At 34.0% G+C, this 21,319-nt stretch overlaps 1 protein-coding gene across 1 annotated transcript in view; it reads left to right on the top strand.

Moving 5' to 3' along the window:
* CFTR (cystic fibrosis transmembrane conductance regulator) overlaps window positions 1-21,319 on the top strand; it is a 152,578-nt gene that overhangs the window by 34,499 nt on the left and 96,760 nt on the right. The window contains exons 4-10 of the mRNA XM_006910578.1: window positions 6,748-6,963; window positions 10,046-10,135; window positions 10,961-11,124; window positions 11,819-11,944; window positions 15,125-15,371; window positions 17,885-17,977; window positions 19,925-20,107. Of these exons, the coding sequence (XP_006910640.1) occupies window positions 6,748-6,963; window positions 10,046-10,135; window positions 10,961-11,124; window positions 11,819-11,944; window positions 15,125-15,371; window positions 17,885-17,977; window positions 19,925-20,107 (1,119 nt within the window). The remainder of the gene's footprint in view (window positions 1-6,747; window positions 6,964-10,045; window positions 10,136-10,960; window positions 11,125-11,818; window positions 11,945-15,124; window positions 15,372-17,884; window positions 17,978-19,924; window positions 20,108-21,319) is intronic.

The raw sequence follows: 21,319 nt of genomic DNA, 5'->3' as shown, positions 1-21,319 counted from the left end.
AAGCCAAGCGGAGGGAGTTCTATAAGTAGATTACTGAGAGAATATGGTCATCACAAAACATTTATTATAAAAAAATCACAAATGTTCACTCAAAAATATTCTTGATTCCTAGGCAGCTCTGGGCCTATTCCCACTGTCAAATTGAGCTACATGTCAGTGCAACTTGAGTCAAACTACTTTTATTCATTACATCCCAAGAAGTTTAAGGGCATAAAGGAGAAGTCCTAGCGTTCATGTTACTAGAATTCACAAGTCCCGTAGTCTATATTGCAAAGAAAGATCTTTGCCCCTTACATTTTGGCAGACATTGGGTAGGTGTTTGTATTTAAGCATACTGCTAAAGAAGGGAGAAGGTTCTGAGGAATTCTGCACACAGATAGCCTCTGGCTTAGGCCACTTGGACTTATGACCCTTCACCTAAGGACAGCTGCCTCTAACAAATTTTCTAGACGCCTGTCATGTAGGATTTCTTTTTCCGTTTCCTTTCTGTCTCTGCCTCCTGACATGTCTAGCTGCTTCTCTAACCCCACCAGTGACTCGCACACTACACTCCTTACACTCACCCTATATCTTGAATGTTTCTACCCCTGCTACAACTCCATTTCTAAGACACATGCTGCACTTCTGTGCCACTCACAGCATTCTGAACTTTCTCTCACTTCCTATGACGAGATGGAAATTCATGGTGTTTGGCTTTCCTTGAAATATAAGGAATTTTACTTCGATCTTTAGAGTAACCGGGAACCCCACCCCAGATAATGTGATTGAACTGGTCTGGAATGGGCCCTGGAATAATAAGTAGTACTCTTGAAAAATTCTTCAAGTGCTTCTTGTAATGTAATGTTAGTGCCTTTTCATGCCATTAGATGTTTTTCTACCTAATCATTTTAATGTTTAATGAGTCACGTGCCTGTACCAAAATTAATTTTATCAATTCGTCATCATTGAATATTTAGATTTCTTCCAATTTTTCACTATTGTAAATAGTCCTTCAATGCACATCATTTTAAAAGCTAAATTTTAGCAGATTTTGCAATTGCCTTCCAGAAAAGATATATTAATTTACTTTCTTGATTCTAAAGTATCAAAATTCAGTCCTCATCAACAATAGGTATTTTTTAAAATGTTTCCAAATTGCTCAGTGAAATAAAGTGTATTATTTTTACTTTCATTACATTCAGTTCCTATTGAGTTTAAATAGTTTTTATATATTAATTTGTATTTATGTTTCTTGTGTGTGTGAGTCACCTTTTTATGTTCTCTGTCTATTTTTCTTTTGGTGTCTTTGTCTTTTTCTTATTGATATATAAGAAAAATATATCTTTTTCTAGCTTGTTTCTAGTGAAATTTTTATTTAAATTTTTTTTTAACAAATGGAAGATTTAATTTTATAAAGTATGCTGCTAAATCTGTGCACCTTTTTTTTTGTTGTTGTTTTCTGCTGTTGGCATCAGACATTTTTAAAAGCCTGCCATACCCAATTATTGTATATGCACATATCTACATTTTTATTTTATCATTTACATGTAAATATCTAATCCATTTGGAATTTATTTTTGTATATGTGTGAGATAGAAATCTAATTTAAAAAATGAGTGTCCAGTTTCTCCATTAGTTATTGTGTAATCTAGCCTTTATCCACTGACTTAAAATGCCATATTTTATTATATATTAGGTTATTACATGTACTTGGACCTGTTCCTGGACTTTACAGATAAATCAGTCTATTTTTTTGCCATGCCACTTACTATATTTGTATAATAAGATTTGATATTCAGGAATGTAAACTATCTCATACATTATTTTTATTCCTCAAGTGTTTTTCATTAGTGTCTCATTTTGTTCCCAAATGAAATTTAGAACCATTTTATCCATTGATTCAACAAATATATGCTGAGTGGATATTCTGTGCGAGGTATTGTGCATGATGTTGGGATTGTTGCAAGAACTAAGACTCTCTGCTCTAAAAGTTTACTTCCAAAAAATCCATTTGGAATTCTGATGAAGATTGCATTAATCTTATAAAATAACTTGGGGAAAATATAATCTTAGCAATAATCAGTTTTTCTTTTGAGAAAATTTTTAAGTTCTTCATTTACTTGACACTTGAAATATATCTTAGTAATGTATTATAAAAAATATTTATATGTTATTGGTATTTACAATACATCTTTTGTTATATTGTTGCTAAAAATGGGATACTTATTTAATAGGTTATTACGCTTGATATATAGAAATCTATTTTCTTAATATAATTATTTTTAAACCTTTACCTGTTAAACTCTTGACTCAAATTTGTTCTATGGACAATCATATTCTGTTCTGATTATGATACTTTTATTTCTTTCCATTATTCATACCTCGATTGTTTTGTTGAGTTGTATTAGTGAAAAGTTCCAGAAAAATGTTAAATTGTACTAATAGTCAGTGTTTCTGTTGTTTGTCTGACTCTAAAGCTAATGCTTTTAGAATTTTATTAATTATGGTGCTGATTCTTTTTTTGAGGGAGAATTTTTTCTTAGATTAATGAAATATTCTTATATTTGAGTTTATTTAGGACAATATCAGAAACACTGAAGTTTTATCAGGTTCTTTACAGTTGTTATTCAGATAACCAAGGTTCTTTTGTAGTCTATTCTTATGCTATTAATTAATTTCTCAGTATTAAGAGATGTTAACTTCTCAGTGTTTGTCAAATAATGTCCTGGTATTCCTGGGATAAAGACATACAAAATATATTTAAAATGAGATAATGATGATGATGATGATGATGGTGGTGGTGGTGGTGGTTTTACTGACTACACACAGTAGAAAAAAATGTAACCTTAGAAGTTCTACTAATCACGCTACTTGTATTAGAAACAATTATACTTAAGGTTTTGAATTAGGATTTTTAAGGTAAAGTTATCTTGGGATTATTTCATTTAATGTAATTGCAAACCTGAACCAAGTTTTCTATTTTCATCTGAATTTTCTTTCATGGTCTGACTATCCAGCAGACTTCCCTACCACTAGAAATAGCTGACCCTGGGCTAGGAATGCAGGTAGAACAGATATAGTTAAAGAATTTAGACTCATTCACAGTGATTTACTTTCTGGCTTGGAGGATCCCTTGAGAGACCAGATATATCTCTCAGGAGGTAGTTTCAGTCTTCTCAATTTTTCTCTGTGGGTGATCTAAATTGAGACTCAAGATTATTCCCACCAGGAACGCAATCACTTGTGCTTTTCTCTAACTTGATCCCCTATCCCCTTGCATCTCTCTGAATAGAAAACACCCAAAGTGGTGGCTGAATGTGGACCAGGACAGTTGCCCCCAAAATCCTCAGCCTCTGCCATGGGACATCTCTGACTCATCTAAGTGAACCATTAAGTGAATCCCATCTTGATTTGTGCCTGATAAAATGTAATAAAATATTTTATCCAACTTTCAAATAAATTTACATTCCTTCTCATTACATTTGAAGCCTCAGTCTGCTTGCACTATTTAATATGGTGCCAAATTGGGAAATTTCTTGTCTCTCTGAAAATAGTCTAAGCAACAGGGTACACACAGCTTTCACATACCAAACTATAGGACTGTGTTTCTCCCAATCATTATAGGGATGATTTTTGTAAAGGACTCTGCTTCTTAAATTAAGCAAGGTATCAGTTACCATTGTTTTCCCTTCCAAATAAAAAAAATCAGGTGATATCTGTACATGGTTCCATGGTAAATATTAGAGAACATGCCACTTAAAATAGAGTAGGAAACACTATAGAAATGGAGGTTGGAGTGCTGATTTTGTCTTTGAATATTAACAGTTCCATGTTGTGGTGAGGTTTGTGTTGGTTTGATGTTGGCAGATGGTCGTATTATTGGAATTTTCTCTACCAAAATAAACTGCATTTTTTTTCTGTGAACATATACCCTCCCAGAGTAATACCACCAGTATTTTTGTGGAATAGCCATTGTCGTTCAAGGGATGAGTATGTCCTCTTTTGTTTGAGGCAAGATGACAAGTAACTAATTTAGTAATGCCAATATATCAAATAGATGTCTGAAACATTACCCAGATTTTATTTATTTTGTTATAAATACTTTGTTATAAATTATTTTGTTATAAATTGCAACTGAATAACAACAGTTCGGCGAATGGATCTATTGTGATGAAGATGACAGGTTATGGAAAAATATAATGGTGATACAATGTCAGGGAGTTTAGTTCAAATTATTCAATAGGAAAAAAACTTATGTAAGCCTATACATTTCTAATTCTAAAAATTCTGTGTACAACTCAGTTGCTAAAATATTTCTCCTTTTTCTCAGAATGATAGTTTTAGCCTCCATAGAGAGGAGTTACGCCTTAGAAATATGTAATGTGGTGCTTAGCAGTGGTTCTATATTCTACTATCAGCAGACTATATGTGTGTATATTTTTGAGTTCTGCAAAAGGGAGAAAGGTGTTTATGCTAATTATAATATAAGCAGTTGAATTCATGAGTAGCAGTCACAGACTGTACTCTTCCAGTTTTTGTCTTACGATAAATAAACGTTTTACTAGGATGCATGGTAAACATCAAGACTCCTTACTCTCTGCTTTGTGACCACGCAGATACTTCCAAAAAGGTTAACACATACAAATCCAATGCCCTTGAATGCAACTCAAGAAAGTGTTTCAGCCAAGTGCAAACCCACTATTGATGGAAAAGTAAATCAAAGTAGACTTGGTATTGACATTTGTTTCTGAAAAACAACATAATATAGAAAAATTACAGGATAAAATATTGATATAAAAGTAATTTTGAGGGTGAAATACTACCACTGTAAACACACTATGAAAAGTTATATTCATAGTGCAGTTATATTTATAGATATAATTTCAAATCCAAAATTTATCTTAACTGTACATTTTTCTAATTTAAGGAGTTAGGTATTTTGAAATAAGTTATCTACTCTAGAGATAGTCTGGCATGGATCTATGAAAATAAAAACAGTCAGGGTAGCACTTGCACACATTATAATAGTTTAAGAATAGAAACAACCCATCTGCTCCAACGTGGGGCAGTGGGACAAATAACCCGACTTACTCAGTGGATGTCTTCTTGAATAGCACTTACAATAAATGAGGTAGACAAGTATCAGTGGGGGTAAATTTCAAAAAACATAATGTTAAGTTAAAAAAAAAGTTGCAAAAAGCAGAATATGATACCATTTATATATAATTTAAAACCTCAAAAACAATTCTCTTTATATATAGTCTAAGGATGGATACATGTGTAATAAAAGAAAGCATACACAAAGTGATACACACCAATAAACAGTAATTTCTGCATTTATTTTTAAAAACAGGTGCTCTTCAGTGGATATGGCAAATTATTAATGTGTAATATCTGGGTAGGAGGTTAGCAATTTTCTTTTCAAGACCTATTTGTTATGATTCAAACATATTAAAATATGGCTATGTGAGATGAGAGAAATCTAATATTTCATGTTTATGATTAGTTGATAAATCATTTTTAGATTTGAATCTTAAAGTCAGAGCCTTGGTCTACACACTTAATCTGAAATAAAGTTCTGAATCCAAAGTACAGATTGAGCAGCTATGCAAAGCGAGTGGTCAGTCAGTGACAGCTTTATACTGGTCAAGATTTCTTGTGGGGATGAAGTTGATATAAAAGAGCATTTTCATCTATTGAGAATGAGAATGCTGGTGATATTGGGCACCAAGGTTTAAAAAAGACATTGTAGAAAATAGGGAGAAAAAGCAAATTAAGGGCTGAGGGAGAGTAATGCTGAGCAATATTTGGGGGCCAGTCTGGCCTGGAAAATATACATTTGAAGTGGAATCAGTTAGCATAACATCATTTCCCTGCAGGGTTTAGCATCAGATCCTCAAGTTTCATGAGACCATCACAAAATAAAACAGGGAATAATGTGTCTTTCTCTTTTGAAGACAATTTAGTAAGATGGGTAAGAGACCTCCTGAGTTTACATCCCTGAGTTCAAATCTATTCTTGTATATTCAGAGGCAGTAATGAATTTGATGGACAGTTTGATTTAGGAGTTGGCTGAGGATCTGATAAGGTGGGTTTGGAAAACACAACATTGGTCCTCCCGTGTTAACTCATGGGCCTTTGAGGAGTTGATGAATCTTTGGAAACTGGCCTGAGGTTGAAATCTCCTGGCATACTTTTTCCTGAAGTCTGTGAGTATTCCAGACTAGAAAGGGCATGGCACCGGAAGTGGCTGACTTTAAATACCACTACTGCCAGCATGCTCCTTCCTCCTGTCTCCAGCTCCTCTTTATGTGGTCGCCTTGAGAAGTTATATTCATTTGAAATCATTCCATTGCTCAGAATGCTTTCAAGAAGTTCTGTTTCAAAATCACATCAACTCACTTGGTCTCTTTGGCCTTGTTTCTTCATCTGCAAAATGAAAATAATCCTATCTCACTCCTAAAATGCTATGTAGATATTATTAATTAATACTCCAGAAACTACACCTTTACTTTATGGCCACTATTCACTCTTTCATCAAAAATACTTCATACATAAACTTGCCTCCAAATGACTTTTGCTGTAATTCAAAATCAAATTTTATTTTAAAGTATAAAGATATTAAAAACAACGTCGAGTTTTTGTGTGGCATGGCTCTTTATGCAGCCCATTTTAAATCCTCCCCTAAAGATGAAACTTCCTGTGTTAAAATTGTGAGGGTATTTTATGGAAGGAGAATAAAATTTCATTTCTCTGTCCTCTTTACAGGAAGTCACCAAAGCAGTCCAGCCTCTCTTACTGGGAAGAATCATAGCTTCCTATGATCCAGATAACAAGGTGGAACGCTCCATTGCGATTTACCTAGGCATAGGCTTATGCCTTCTCTTTATCGTGAGGACGCTGCTCATGCACCCAGCCATTTTTGGCCTTCATCACATTGGAATGCAAATGAGGATAGCTATGTTTAGCTTGATTTATAAGAAGGTAATACTTCCTTGCACAGTCTCTATGCTACATGGAGTGGAATCATGTTTTAAATGCTATGGTGGTACAAGTAAGAAATAAATGCTGAAATAAATTTTGTAAACTTGTGAAATAAATGACAGTAATATTTAATGTTTGTAATTTTTTTGATAATTTAATTCACTTCAACTAATAATTATTGAACACCTATAAACTGTAATACAGTTTCATTTATTTATTTACTTATTTTTTACTAGTCATGTCATCATTTTTTGGAATCCACAGCTCCCCATTAAAATAATTTTTACTATCTGCATAAAAGTTATTGACAAAATATAATCTTATGGTAAATGCTATGTAGCCTCATATTCAACAATAAGAGTATAGTATCTAATTTTTAATGATAATACAAGCAATAAAAGTTTCCACCTTAACCAGTTGTGACACAGTGATGGTATTAACCCATCCACTGCCTTATTTTGAGTTAGATTTTTGTCATTCTATGACTCCTGTGAATTAAAACATTTTAGAACAGCACATGCATGGCAACAGTAAGAATATTCTCTGGTTTTCTGTGTGTACTGTCCAGACAAGAGCCCAGGTTGCTGAAGCATGATTTAGGTGAATTTAGATTAAGATTTAGCTACCTTGCAAAAACTGTTTAAGATCATTTCAATAACATGTGTTTTTACCAACCTGATTCGAGACCATATGTGAATACTTATATCTACCAAGTCATTACAGAAAGCTGTTTAGACTGAGTCATTTGGATACTGCTTTACCCTTCTTCTCTTTTTCCTTCCTTCAATGTTAAAATTTTATATATTGGCTTATAATGGTCACGGATCTGAAATTCTCTCTAGCAAATGGGTTCATAACACTTCTATAATATACATGCAAAGTCAGTTGTGTTGTAAAATCTTGATAGCCATACTTTATTGTTTAAGGAAGTCTTTATGGAGGCACAAGAGGAAAAGAGTCAGTCCACAGTTTAATTGAATCATCTCAGCTGCAGTCTCATCAGTTCACAAGTATCAAGAAAGTATGGGTGAAAAATCAACAAAAATTTTTTTTTGATCCAGAAATTTTACAGAAGTGAAGAAATTATTAGGTATTATTTGGAAGGTAGAATCTACAAAGCAAGTGTATCAAAGAAAGTTGAATCCAGTGTTAGAAAGTATTTATAAAAGTGCTTACTATTATGATAAGTAATAGCTAAGGATATGCATGACAAGCTTCTGAGTGATTTAAGCATACTCTCTCATTTTAGTCTCTCTAAAACGCTCTGTGGTAGAAACTATTATCTCTATTCTATGGATAAAAGATTTTAAGAAACTAAGGCCTAAAAAGTAGAACATCATACAAAAACTTGTTCAAGATTTCTAAAATGAATAAATTACAATCCTTGAAGGGTTTTCTAAATAATATGGAAAATAAAATAAGTACTGAAATAATGTAGCAAGGCAAACTGCATTATATGGGAGGAGAGAGGCGTGAAATTCTCTGGGTTCAAGGGGAGGAGAGATCAAAGAAGGAGCACGTTAGTTTGTAAATAAGTCCATATATAACATTTAGCACAAATATAGCAATAGATGTGCTTTCAGACCCAGAACACATTAATGAAAATTCGGAAGATTTTGTTTCTATCCTTTTTTTCCTCGTTGTTGAATATCTGTTCTTACCCAGTTTGTTTTCCTCACTAGCCATACTTGATGGACTTTTATTGACATTATCACCAAAGAATTCAATTGCATCTCCACTTGGCCGTGTTTGGGTCCCAAAAGTAAACTGGTACCATGGCTGACCAGTTTCATCCATGTGGCAGGCAACCACTAATTCTTTTACTGTATTCCAAATTTTGTAATAGGGCACCATTTTGCTTTATTCCAAAATCTGCAACTATGATACATTCAAATTGTAATTTAAATAATGAATCTAGATGCAAACTGAATTTAGCTTTGTCTGTGAATTTCAAGAAGATGATGATAACTAAAATAAACAAGTATCTACTGAGTATTTACTATGTTAACATGGAGTTCCATGGAGAACTTAAAGTCACTTGAGACTGAGTCTGTTACTAAGTCATGTATGATCCGGCTCAATGGATTGTTCCTCCTTGTTGTGCTCTAATAGTGCTTTGGAATAACCTTATTGACTCCTTCATCTGTGTTATCTAAATGCAATTCATTATTCTACACCCATCTTAAATTCTACCTCTTTGGCAAAATATTTCCAGATTTTTATAACTAGAGATGTAAACTTTCTCTGTTATATTCTACCTCCTTTAACTTATTTATCACATATTTAGTTATGTATGTACAAGGTTGCCTTGAGGCGAAAATTATTTTTTAATAAATCTTAATAATAATCCTTGAAACCTTCAGTACAGTGATTTGCATCTACTAAGTGCTCAATATATATGTGAGGGATTTGGTCAAAGCAAATATTAGATGGGTACTCTCCAACAAAAGCCATCTGATGTCACATCAATTCTTATTAAATTTTATAGGTGAAGTATCACTGTGACTTTTCATAAACAATTACTTTGCCTACTAAATAATTCTGTTTTGTGTGTGTGGATGTATATTTCTTTGTAAAATTTGAGGATTTTGTATTATTATAATCTTTCCCAAAATTTAATGATTCATTTATTTATAATATACTTTAAGTGACTTTAACAGTAATTTTATTTAATAGTTACTATAGGACTGCGTGCAAAATTTAAGACCAAGCTTTTAATTTCAAATTTCACTGCCTTTGGTTCCATTTTTTATAAAACTAAAACAAGCAAAAAAACCCCCCAAAAAACAAAAAAAACCCTTCACACTATAGAAATACATAAGTACATTTTTGAGGAGGAAAAACTAGTTATTACTCTCTCTGGAAAATAAAATAACTAGAGGCATGACAGTATAATATTTGTTGTGAAGAGAAATATTTATAAATTTGAGAAGATACTAAGCTAGACGAACATAAGAATTTTCATTATCTTTACTTAAAAATGCATGCATGTAACCTAATTCCTCAACTATGTTATAATGTTACTTATAAATATGTTTGTCTTCTTTTTGTTGATATCTAACTTCTCATTTTTTTCTTTTAGACTTTAAAGTTGTCAAGCCGTGTTCTAGATAAAATAAGTATTGGACAACTTGTTAGTCTCCTTTCCAACAACCTGAACAAATTTGATGAAGTATGTACCTATTGACTTAATCTTTTATGCATTATTGTTGTAAATCACACAACCCCAAAGATTTTCTTGGGTCAGATAACAGTAATAAGTGGTAAAGTTGAACACATTCCTATCTTACCTATTTCTGAAAACAGAAAGCTAACTTGTGTAGCCAAGTGCTATTCCGCCCAACTCAAAGGAACATCAGCTTGCTTGGTATTTAATGAGGTTTTTCAAAATTCAATCTTTATCAGATCTTGTTTTTTTTTAATATTTTAAATGTTATTTACTTTGGTTGAATATGGTACTCTGAACAATTTTTGGTCAGTGCCTTCTGTGTCACAAATAAATGCAAAATCCTTGAGGACAGATAATGTGTTTTATTTATCTTTGCATTTCCAGTATTTAATGTGGTATTGAGCCCTCAGCGGGTGCTAACTGAATTGCTGTTGAATTAAGCATGCATTTATACTGAATATATTGTGAGAATTGTGCCATTGTGAAGATTAAGCCTCTGGAAAGTCTTTTCTCTCATTTTCTATACCAAGTTTTTAAAAATTCTTAACATGATACTTGAGAGATCCAATCTCAATTCCACTGGAAAAAAAAATTCTTAAAAATGCAGCAGTAACTTGAAATTTGTTCCTTGGGAAATCCGATTCCATGTGTAGAATGTTTAAACACATTGCTCTGTGCTTTATGTAATGAATACCTAGATTTTAGTGTGCTTAGAACCATGAAGTGTTTGATTGTATAAGGTCACTGTGCTTAATTTTTTAATCTATGTTTGTTTGCGGGGATGGAGGATGAAATGTCACTAGTTTTCGCTGTGATTTTATTTTCCAGGGACTTGCATTAGCACATTTCGTGTGGATCGCTCCTTTGCAAGTGACGCTCCTGATGGGGCTGCTCTGGGATTTGTTACAGGCCTCTGCCTTCTGTGGACTTGCTTTCCTCATAGTTCTCGCCCTTTTTCAAGCTGGGTTAGGGAGAATGATGATGAAGTACAGGTAGCACTCTATTTACATAGCTTGAAAGGATTTTATGTTGGGTTTCAAAAAGGCCACTCTAGTAAAACCAGGACTGTCTAAGCACTGAACTGTGATCTACCTACTGGATGTCACTAAAAAGATTATTTTAATGGTGTAAATATCTATATCCATACTTCCTATTTTGTTTGTCATTTTGTAGAATTTCTTTATAAATATATTATGATTCATGTTTTTAGATCATAAGATGTAGGTATAATGGATAAAACATTTATGTGAGTGGGAGGGAATGCATAAATTTTGGATAGGGTTTATGGGCTTTTCCTACTCTAGCTCATGTATGTTCACACATCAAAGCCTTAGTTATTTTTTAATTACAGAGTGAATTAGTGATACCAGTCATTGCTTAGATAGAGGACTTTCAAATCCTTTATCTTTTTTATCTTTAAAAATAGATATAACTATTTTTAGACTGTCTTTTAATAGACTATCTCCTAGACAGTCATAAGGATTATGGATAGTGAATGGAATGCATCTAACACAGTGTCTGCACATAATAGGTATTTACTAAATGGTAAATTTTTGTTACCATCTATTTGATAATAAAATGTTCATCTGTTTAATAAAAGCTTTTCTTAAAAGCTTGAGCTATTCTAGGTGGTTAATTTGACTTGTTTTTACTAAGTATTTGATTGATCTGTTAATTGATTTGCAGAGATCAGAGAGCTGGAAAGATCAATGAAAGACTTGTGATTACCTCAGAAATTATTGAAAATATCCATTCTGTTAAGGCATACTGCTGGGAGGAAGCAATGGAAAAAATGATTGAAAACCTAAGACAGTAAGTCATTTAGATAATTTCAGAATTGTTAGTTAATGTTTAATATTTTTAAAATGAGACACAGTGGACTTCCAGCTCATAGTCGAAGTTTCTGACAATCAAATAATTGTATTAAGTTATATCAATATTTATGCGTTAGTGGAATAAAGTAATTTTCATGGGCTGTACTTTAACAGTTGATCAAGTGTGTTATTTTTCACTACAAGGATATTAGTACCTTGTGAAAGAATCATCTACTTATGTTTATAGCTGCTTAATATACTTATTTGACTAAAATAATGATTAAGGTGCTGGAGGCTGATTGAAACCTTAAGTGGAACTATACAATTCTGAGCCAAAAAATGATTCTCTATTATCACAGTTTCCTTAATCTACATGTTATGGCTCACGACAATGAAAAAACAAAAGCAAAAACTCCTCTGTTGGTTAAAGTATGTTTCTTCTTCCTTAGGAATAGCAACAGAGGGTAATATCTATAATTTGTATTTATAATCCCTCCACTTGGGCAGTGAGTTCAAGTAATGAAAACTATTGCCTATGATGGAATCAGTACTTAGCACCTATCTCTAGTCTTGTTTCACCTCAGATAACCTCCCTTTCACCGATTAGTAAAGATTATATACAGAAAAAACGTACAGCATAGACTGAGATATGATTACTGAGATAATTTTGGGCAAAATACTAGAGCATTTCTGTAGCCACGAGACCATTTTTCTTTAGTCAAGTTCCATGTTCTACAAACTGCAATCAAAAAAGGGTTCTAGGAGACTCAGTGGGGATAGATGTGTTTGTTAAAGGACAGATAATTTCAGGACGAATAACACATGAGAGTTTCACAGGGAAAAATATACTAATAAGAAGAGCACTCTTTTGGGTGGTGTGACTGTGGATTATCAGGGATTCAGGCTGCTGATTCCAGTAGACAGTGATGGTAACTGAGCTGCAGGTGTGTGATTGGAACAACAAAAGAAATGCTGAAATGTTAAGTCCTTTGCCATGTAAATAGAAAGAGTAAAAGAGTATTTATTTCCCAAACATTATTGCTCACCTGTTTCTATTATGCCTTTCAATATGAATCCAGGAAAGGAATTATGTTTTCTCTCCAGAAACATTTTTAAAGATCTTGTGGAATTGTTTAGTCAAAGTTGCTTTTCTCATTAACTTGCACTTGTCCACTTGGTCACTCAGACATAGCAAGCACAGACATAGCAAGAGTGCTGAGGAGGATGTCCTAGAATCCAGTGTCCTCAGGTCTCCAGATAAACTTCTGGTCAGCTTATTCTGCGTGCTGACTTTTCTTGACTTCATTGTTGTTTTTTCTCTTCCTCAAAAGATGAAATCCATCCTTCCCACTCTGTATTTATGTTTGACCAATTCTAATAGCACATGTTTGGTTGTAACTGGTATAATCCAATTCCTTAATCTGGCATGAAATTGTTACCCAGAAAGGCTGGAAAGTGGTGATATAAACATGGGAAAGCAAGAATTTCTCCTCAAAAGAGCAAATAGAATGTTCTGAAAGAGGTCGGGTAGGATGTGCTTCACAGGGGTAGTCACTGGGCCTGGGCCACTGCTGAACGAGGCAGACGACTGTGCAAAGCTCCCTGATATCTACTCCTTTGTTGCTCTTTGGTTATAAAGTCACTTTCAATTCTTTTTATAAGAAACCGATAAAATATTTTTATGACTCATAAAGTGTTAGTGATTTTATTATGGTGAGTACTGCTTTCTTGGTGAGTCTTATAAATGTTCCTGAATCCATTATTCTTTTCTTGTATTATTCATTCACTTCTTCCATTTTCTTTAACTGTTTCTAATACATTTCAACAACAATTTTGACAAAAATTTTAACATTTTTGTAAACAAGGTTTTCTAGCATTTTATTAATACCCATATTTATTCCTTTTCTGATGAAGATTAGGACACAGACAGTAAGGTCTAAGTGCCAGCCACCTGCTGTGCTGTCACTTATCTTGGCAACAACTCCACAGGGAAGATGTTATGTTTCCCTTCTCTGTAGGTAGATTCTATAGGATTAGAGGGAAGAGCAACTTACTTAAGATGGCATAGCTATCACTGGCACAGCCAGGAGTCAAACTCCAGTGAGATTCCAAAATTATAATCTATCTTGAATGCCAAATAATTGATAAAGTAAGCATTAGACTGTGAATCACAATCTAGTTTGGGTGCATTGAACTCCACTTTCTTCATCAGAGTGTTCAAGGTTGTATATATTTTTTAGACTTAAAAAAAATTTTCTCTGAATTCTAAATTGAAAATGAGAACTTTTTTGACTTCTCCAAATGTGTGGAAGTAGCACCCCAATGCCAGGCACAGCTATTGCTCCCTTCCACCAGGACATCAGTGTTACCTCCTGTGCAGGAGGATCACAAATGACTCCAGTTTTTACGGTCTTGGAAGAATGGAATGGAGGTCGAAGGCAGCACTGTCCTCTTTTCTTACCAGCCTCTGCACTCCCTGTTTTCTGCCTGTTGGAGCATTTAAACCTCTTCTATATGTGTTAAAAAATAGTTCACATTTGTAGTTCAGGCTAGAAGATTAGAGTTATAATATGATTGCAGATAATTATACTAAAATGAGAGTGACAAAGAGGATGCAGTATATACACTCACTTTTTTCAAGAACCATGTGAAACAGAATCACTTAGGTTCTTTTTTTTTTTTGGAAACTACTGCAGACTCAATCAGTATCTCTGAGAGCTGGGCCTGACACTCTGCATTTTAACAAGTTTCTCCGGTGATTTTTACCTATGCTAGGGTTTGAGAACCACTCCTCTGTGACTTATTTGTTATTTTCAGTATTCCCCAAAAGCCAAGCTAGAATTTCTAAAGTGTTAAGAAGCCATTTTCTTTTATCAATCTTGCAACATTGTTCTCATTTCCATACTTAATCACTTCAAACACCAACTAACCAACAAAAAATTATCAGTCTCACTAAGATCACTAAATAATAATTAAATGATATAAACATATAATAATCGAATTTATTAATTATAATTTAAAAAGAATATTTACAGGTATGTGGCCCAGAAAGATGAAAAAACTTGCCCAAGGTCACAAAGGCTTTTGAGAGCTTGTATTAAGATTTTACATTCCAAGATGTCTCATGTTTGAAAAGTAAATAAGCATCCCAAGTCTTATTATTACTATTTTTTTGTAGAACAGAACTGAAACTGACCCGGAAGGCAGCCTATGTGAGATACTTCAATAGCTCAGCCTTCTTCTTCTCAGGGTTCTTTGTGGTGTTTTTATCTGTGCTTCCCTATGCACTGATCAAAGGAATCGTCCTTCGAAAAATATTCACAACCATCTCATTCTGCATCGTTTTGCGTATGGCAGTTACTCGTCAGTTCCCCTGGGCTGTACAAACATGGTATGACTCTCTTGGAGCAATAAATAAAATACAGGTAATGTATCATAAGTGAGCATTGTATACAATGATTTTAGAACAGCTTAGAACTTGTCTAGTGGACAAACTGTCTAGAGCTGAATTTTTGGTTTTGGGCCTGTTCGATGCACAGGATTTTCTCTCGATGTCTACATATGGTCAAAAGAGCCCTTGTAATACAAGCCTAGTGAAATGAGTCTGTGAGATTCTCTTAATTTAAAGAAATTGCAGAAAATATTTTTCCTGTATTCGGGAGAAATTTATTTAAGTAATCAATCAATAGATCAGTTCTGATGAACTTGGCAAATGTACACAAAGATGATGACATATTCACCTGGAAGTTATAAAACTTTCAGGCTAACATTAATAATGCTCATTTTATTGTCCAAGTATTTCCTTGGAATGTCTAATGGGTGAGAATGACATTTAATGTCATATTAATTACCTTAAAATCCAAGCAATGCTGATGTAGCTGGTATCTTTGAAGAGAAGTTCTAAAGTCCTCAGGTGATGTGACTCAATTTATACAAAATCAATTGAATTACTACCATGAACTTGTGTGTGGTTATAATTTTCATAATTAATATGCAGATCAAAATGTTTTATTGTACTTTTTTTATACAAATTAGATCTTTAACCCAGGAAATAAATTACTGTGACATAAATAAATATGATGTTGAAGGATGAGCCACTTTTTGTGGTTCTGTCATTTAATCAAAGCCAGAGTTTGCAACTGGTGGCCCGTGAACTTAATATTGGCCCCTAGACCTGTTTTATTTGGCCTTCATATTTAAAAACATTTGAATTAGTTTTTAGCATTTAAAACTTGGAAAATGTCACATATGCAATAAATTATGTCTTCAGTCTCTTTTGAAGGATTTATTCCAATAATAAACTAGGTCTTTTCCCCTCACAAGCTGTGGCAGCTCCCCCACAAAGAGGGCCTGCCCTCTCCATTTCATCACAATCTCTACTCAGCCCCTTTCCTTAATTTTATCATCTTTAAAATATGTGAGTTTGAGATCCGCAATTTAGACGACTTGGTGTGTATAGCTTGGAACCATAGCAGGTCTTGGACTAATTTTATTTCTTCTGCTAACCCATCACAACTCTGTGTGTGTGTGCGTGCATGCGTGCATGCGTGCATGTGTGCGTGTGTGTGTGTGTGTGTGTGTGTGTGAGAGAGAGAGAGAGAGAGAGAGACAATGGCGAGCTTCTCACATACTGAACCAGGCTGCCTGAGAACAGCTGCCCTACGACTTTGTTTCTCATAGCTTATTAAGCAGCTGGACCAAAGACTCTCATCAGTACTTAAAGGAAGAACAAGAATGGGCAAAGCTATCCATGTCAGAATGCCTAATGTTAGCTTGCCAGATCAGTGATACATTCAATACGACCAGGCATTGACTATCTTCATACTCGACACATCTCCCAGAAATATCCGACCTTAACAATTGGGTTATTTGGCCAGCTGTGAGAGCTGGTCTCTTTGGAGAGATTTTCGGGAGGAAAAAGGTTACTCGTCAGTGTATCTGATTTCTAAGAAAGATCTGTAAAAGCACCTTCACGTTACCATCTGTGTGAGGAATGATATACCCAAACATGGATATGACTTCCTTATGAGTCATGATGGATAGGTGAATAGAAGATAGAGATAGATGAATAGAGAGAGAGAGAGAGAGAGAGAGAGAGAGAGAGAGAGAGAGAGAGAGAGAGAGAGAGAGACAGGCAGACAGACAGACAGACAGACAGAGACAGAGAGAGAGAGAGAGAGATAGACCTGAAATGAGAGCATCACAGAGACAGAGCCACTGAACACAGAGATAGAGAAACATCTTGAAAACAAAATTGAGAGTAAAAGAGAGAAAGCAAAATAGAGGTAGTAAGAGAGAGAAGAGCAGAAAAGAATAAAGGGAAAAAATGAGGGAAGGACCAGGTTTTTCATCACCTCCTATAGTGAAGACTTCAGGATGCATGGACTTAATTTTTCCTTATGCTCCTACCTTACCTCAGAGTACTGTGAATTAGAGTTTCGAACAGGGCCTTTCTTTTAGAATCAAGGTTTGATTCTAAAATCAGTTATAGCAGATCTTCACATCTTCACTTAACACAGAGAAGTGATGCTAATGATGCCTTTAATAAGGGGGTTGCTATAAAGATGAAGACATTAGTTTCCTCTCTGTCCTAATGGTGAATTGAGGCACATTGGTGGGTAATTCAAGGGTGCTTTATACATTCATCACTAAGGTAAACATGTAATAGTACAAGGAAGAATCAGTAGTGTGTTAAAAATCTAATGTGTGAAAACATCACGTTTTTAGAGTACATCTCAAATATGATGAATCCTCGTGCTTGGCAAATTGACTTTAGAAACTGTTATAAAATTATATTATTAAGAAATAATTTCTAACATAATTCATAAAATCTAAATACAGGATAATAAACAGCATTATTAGAGTTTAAAATAGATGTAATAATACATTAATGCTATTCTGGTTCTACAATATGTTTTTATTTTCTTTTTATTAATAGGATTTCTTACAAAAGCAAGAGCATAAGACATTGGAATATAACTTAACCACTACAGAAGTAGTGATGGAGAATGTAACAGCCTTCTGGGAGGAGGTTAGAATTTTTTTAAAATTATTTACTCTAAATACTTAAGCATTTTCTTTGTGAATCGAGTTTTCATACTAATGGACAATGAAGTTAGAATGATGTTAGAATTGGTAGAACTGGAAGGTGACCAACTCCACTTATTTTGTAGATTAAGAAGTAGAGGCCCAGGAATATTAAATACAGTATAGAATCCTCTTCACTTTTTTTTAAAGTCATACAAATTGTTTCACATAATAGATTAGGAAGTAATAAAAACCTCATTGATTTTGGATTCAGATAGAGTTGGGCTTCAATCTTAGTTCTCTGTTTACTCTCTGTAATCTTGGTCAAGTTATTGAACTTTGTGGAATCTATGGTTCTCCATTTGTAAAATGGAATATTAATATTTACCTTGTAAGTGTGTTGTGAACTGACTGAGATAACTTATGTAATGGGTTCAGCTGAGTACCATGCACACAGTGATTCCTCAATAAATGCTACCTTCTCTCTTCAAGTTTCAGTCCAGAGTGTTTTACATATACTAGTCAACATAAAGATGTATGAGAGATCTACCAATGCATGGTTTTCTACTATTTTTACTTTTTTCATTCACTATTAAAAATTCTCATATTTCTCAGTAAGAAAATATATTATTAATGATTTTTAGCCTCTTATAAAGTAATATTTAATTATTGAGAACACCTGTTGAATTTCTATTTCCTTATCATTTATATCTGCTGAGGAAAGGTAGGAGTTATGAAATCAATGTCCTATTTCTACACATTGCACAATATCTAAAATTGGTTTTATTTATATAAGTAACTTGATCACCAGGGCTTTACTTTACTTCACTTTTTAAGATATTTTATCTGCCTACAAACTTGTTTGTAGAAAAGTGTATGGATCAGATTGATTTTATTTCTTTGCTTTTAGGAATTTCAAATGCCTTTCTAGATATGAAGAAAAAATAAGTTTGACTTTTATTACGATTTCAGATAACTGTTTTCCTGCTCTGATCCAAAAGTCCTCCGTTTCACTCTTCTTCCATCTAATACAATAAGTAGCATGCTTGAGCCCTTATGTGCCGGGCACTAGGATAAGCACTTTATATGTGTTGTCTCATGTAATTCTCGTAACATTCCTATGGCCTAAGCAATATTAAATTTCCATTTCACTGATAAGGAAATGGAGGCTGCAAACAGTGAAGGGCCGCAACTGGCTCATGCAACTGGCAAGGGCTGGAGCTGGATTTTGGCCCAAATGTCACAATCTACACCCCTTTCAGTGAACCGTTGACACCTGTCTGGCTGTATCCTTACCCTTCAATCTTTGATAGTCACCTGTGAAACTCTGGACACTTCCTGATGACACTCAGGATAGTGGTGCTTGTAAAATCTCTGCCATCATGTCTGACTTCAACCTCCACATGAGCAACCCATCCAATGCTGTCCTTAGAACTTATATTTTACAGCGACTTCTTCACAAGCTGCATCTCGTAGTCATACACTGAATTTTGTGAGCACCTAGAGTTGCTCCACTTTGGCAGTTGTGTCACACTCTGAAATCTCTTTCTTGGCCCAGAATTTCTTAACCTTTCAGCTCTCTCAGTCTCTTAATCTCATCTTTACTGTCATTCGATTTCATCAAGATTTCGAATCTCTTTAATTCTCCCTTTTTGACTCATCCTGGTTTAACTTTCTTTTATTCTAAAACCAATCATTTCAGTTCTCACTTTTCCTTGTGCCAAATCCTTTCCTGAAAAACATGCACTTTATCAGCTTTGGCTATAATTATAAATATTAAATGTTTCGAATCATGCCCCTGAATAATCAGGGGCTATATAATTATGTGCTATAATGTATGGACATTGATCATGTGCTTTTCATACTAATCTTACAAAAAATAAATAGCTATTGAAAATATCTGAAAAAGCTTTTTATTTTTCATTCATTCATTCATTCATTTGTTTTACAGGGGTTTGGGGAATTATTTGAGAACGCAAAACAAAACAATAACAATAGAAATATTTCCAATGGTGATAATGGCCTCTTCTATAGTAACTTCTTACTTCTTGGTACTCCTGTCCTGAAAGATATCAATTTCAAGATAGAAAGAGGACAGTTGTTGGCAGTTGCTGGATCCACTGGAGCAGGCAAGGTAGCCTCTTTTATTTCTCATCAGCATGCATTTCTCCTTTCTTTTTCTAATTTGTCTGTAGTATAAGAAAGTATTTTGAAGAAATTCTTACATTGGTATTAGGAGAATGCTTAGATATAGTGTTTCTTATAAATTATTCCACTGATAAATCAATCCCAGTGATGTTTCCTCTAGCCTCTTATTTTTTCATGTTATTTCTAGTGACTCTTTCTTCTACATCTTTAAATTTTGCACAGCACTCAGCACAGCGTCTTGTGGATGGTGAGCATGAAATAACTTTATTGAACAAATGAGCCATCCAATTTTTCCAGTCTGTAGCACAGACATTTTTTCAGAAGTACTTCAGAAAATCATGGCTTAGGTTTTACCTTAGTAATATATATAAACAAAAGGTCCCCATTTTATTGACATTAGAAATTTGGAGAATGAGGAAAATTATTGAGTGGTATAGTTTTTTGAAAGAAATACATAGGTGGGCTAATTTATTCAGTGCTGGTCAGCTTCCTTGCCCTCCCCCTACCCCAATTTATTATAAACCAGGGATATTTGGAGATACATCTGACAAAAATTAATGGATTAGAAAGCGAAAATAGCTAAAGGGTCAAACCTCATTGTCAGGAGAAGACTGCAGTGACCTTCAAATTCAGATAATGATGAAACACTTGTTCTCTTTAGGAAAAAAATTTAAAGGGCACGAAGTAGTTAAGTCAGAGATACAAATCAGAGTTACAAATTTATTTAATTGAACATCTTTGGGAAAATGTGTTTTTTTTTTTGTTCTAATCTATATTAAGTTTCTTTCATTTATGAAACGTCCTTGAATTATTTTAATTAAGCAATATTGGTGTAAGAGTCTGCACCACTGATACCCTTTACTGAAGGCTGGCTTGTGGCTTCTCCTCCAGGGGATTTTCAGTTCTTCTGCTGTCCCCACTACAATTGAAGCAGTTCCGATGTCTTGCTGACAATACCTGACACCACATATCATCTATCCAGGCCTTGCTCTGGTACTAAATTTTAGCTCGGTCTTATAATAACTGAGCATTAGATGTGTAGAATAAGTTATTAGTGCCTGCTTTTTCTTACTTTTAAAATAAAATACAGTGTCTACAATGTTTTGTTAACATTTTTATATTTACATATATCTATTCAATGTTTTCATTTAACTTCATATCTCTTGAAATACCAAAATATTGATAAATATGTAAATTA

Source organism: Pteropus alecto, unplaced genomic scaffold, assembly GCF_000325575.1.
Source record: "Pteropus alecto unplaced genomic scaffold, ASM32557v1 scaffold22, whole genome shotgun sequence".
Taxonomy (NCBI): domain Eukaryota; kingdom Metazoa; phylum Chordata; class Mammalia; order Chiroptera; family Pteropodidae; genus Pteropus; species Pteropus alecto.
Note: the sequence above shows the minus strand (reverse complement) of the source record. Positions and strands in the feature narration are given on the sequence as shown.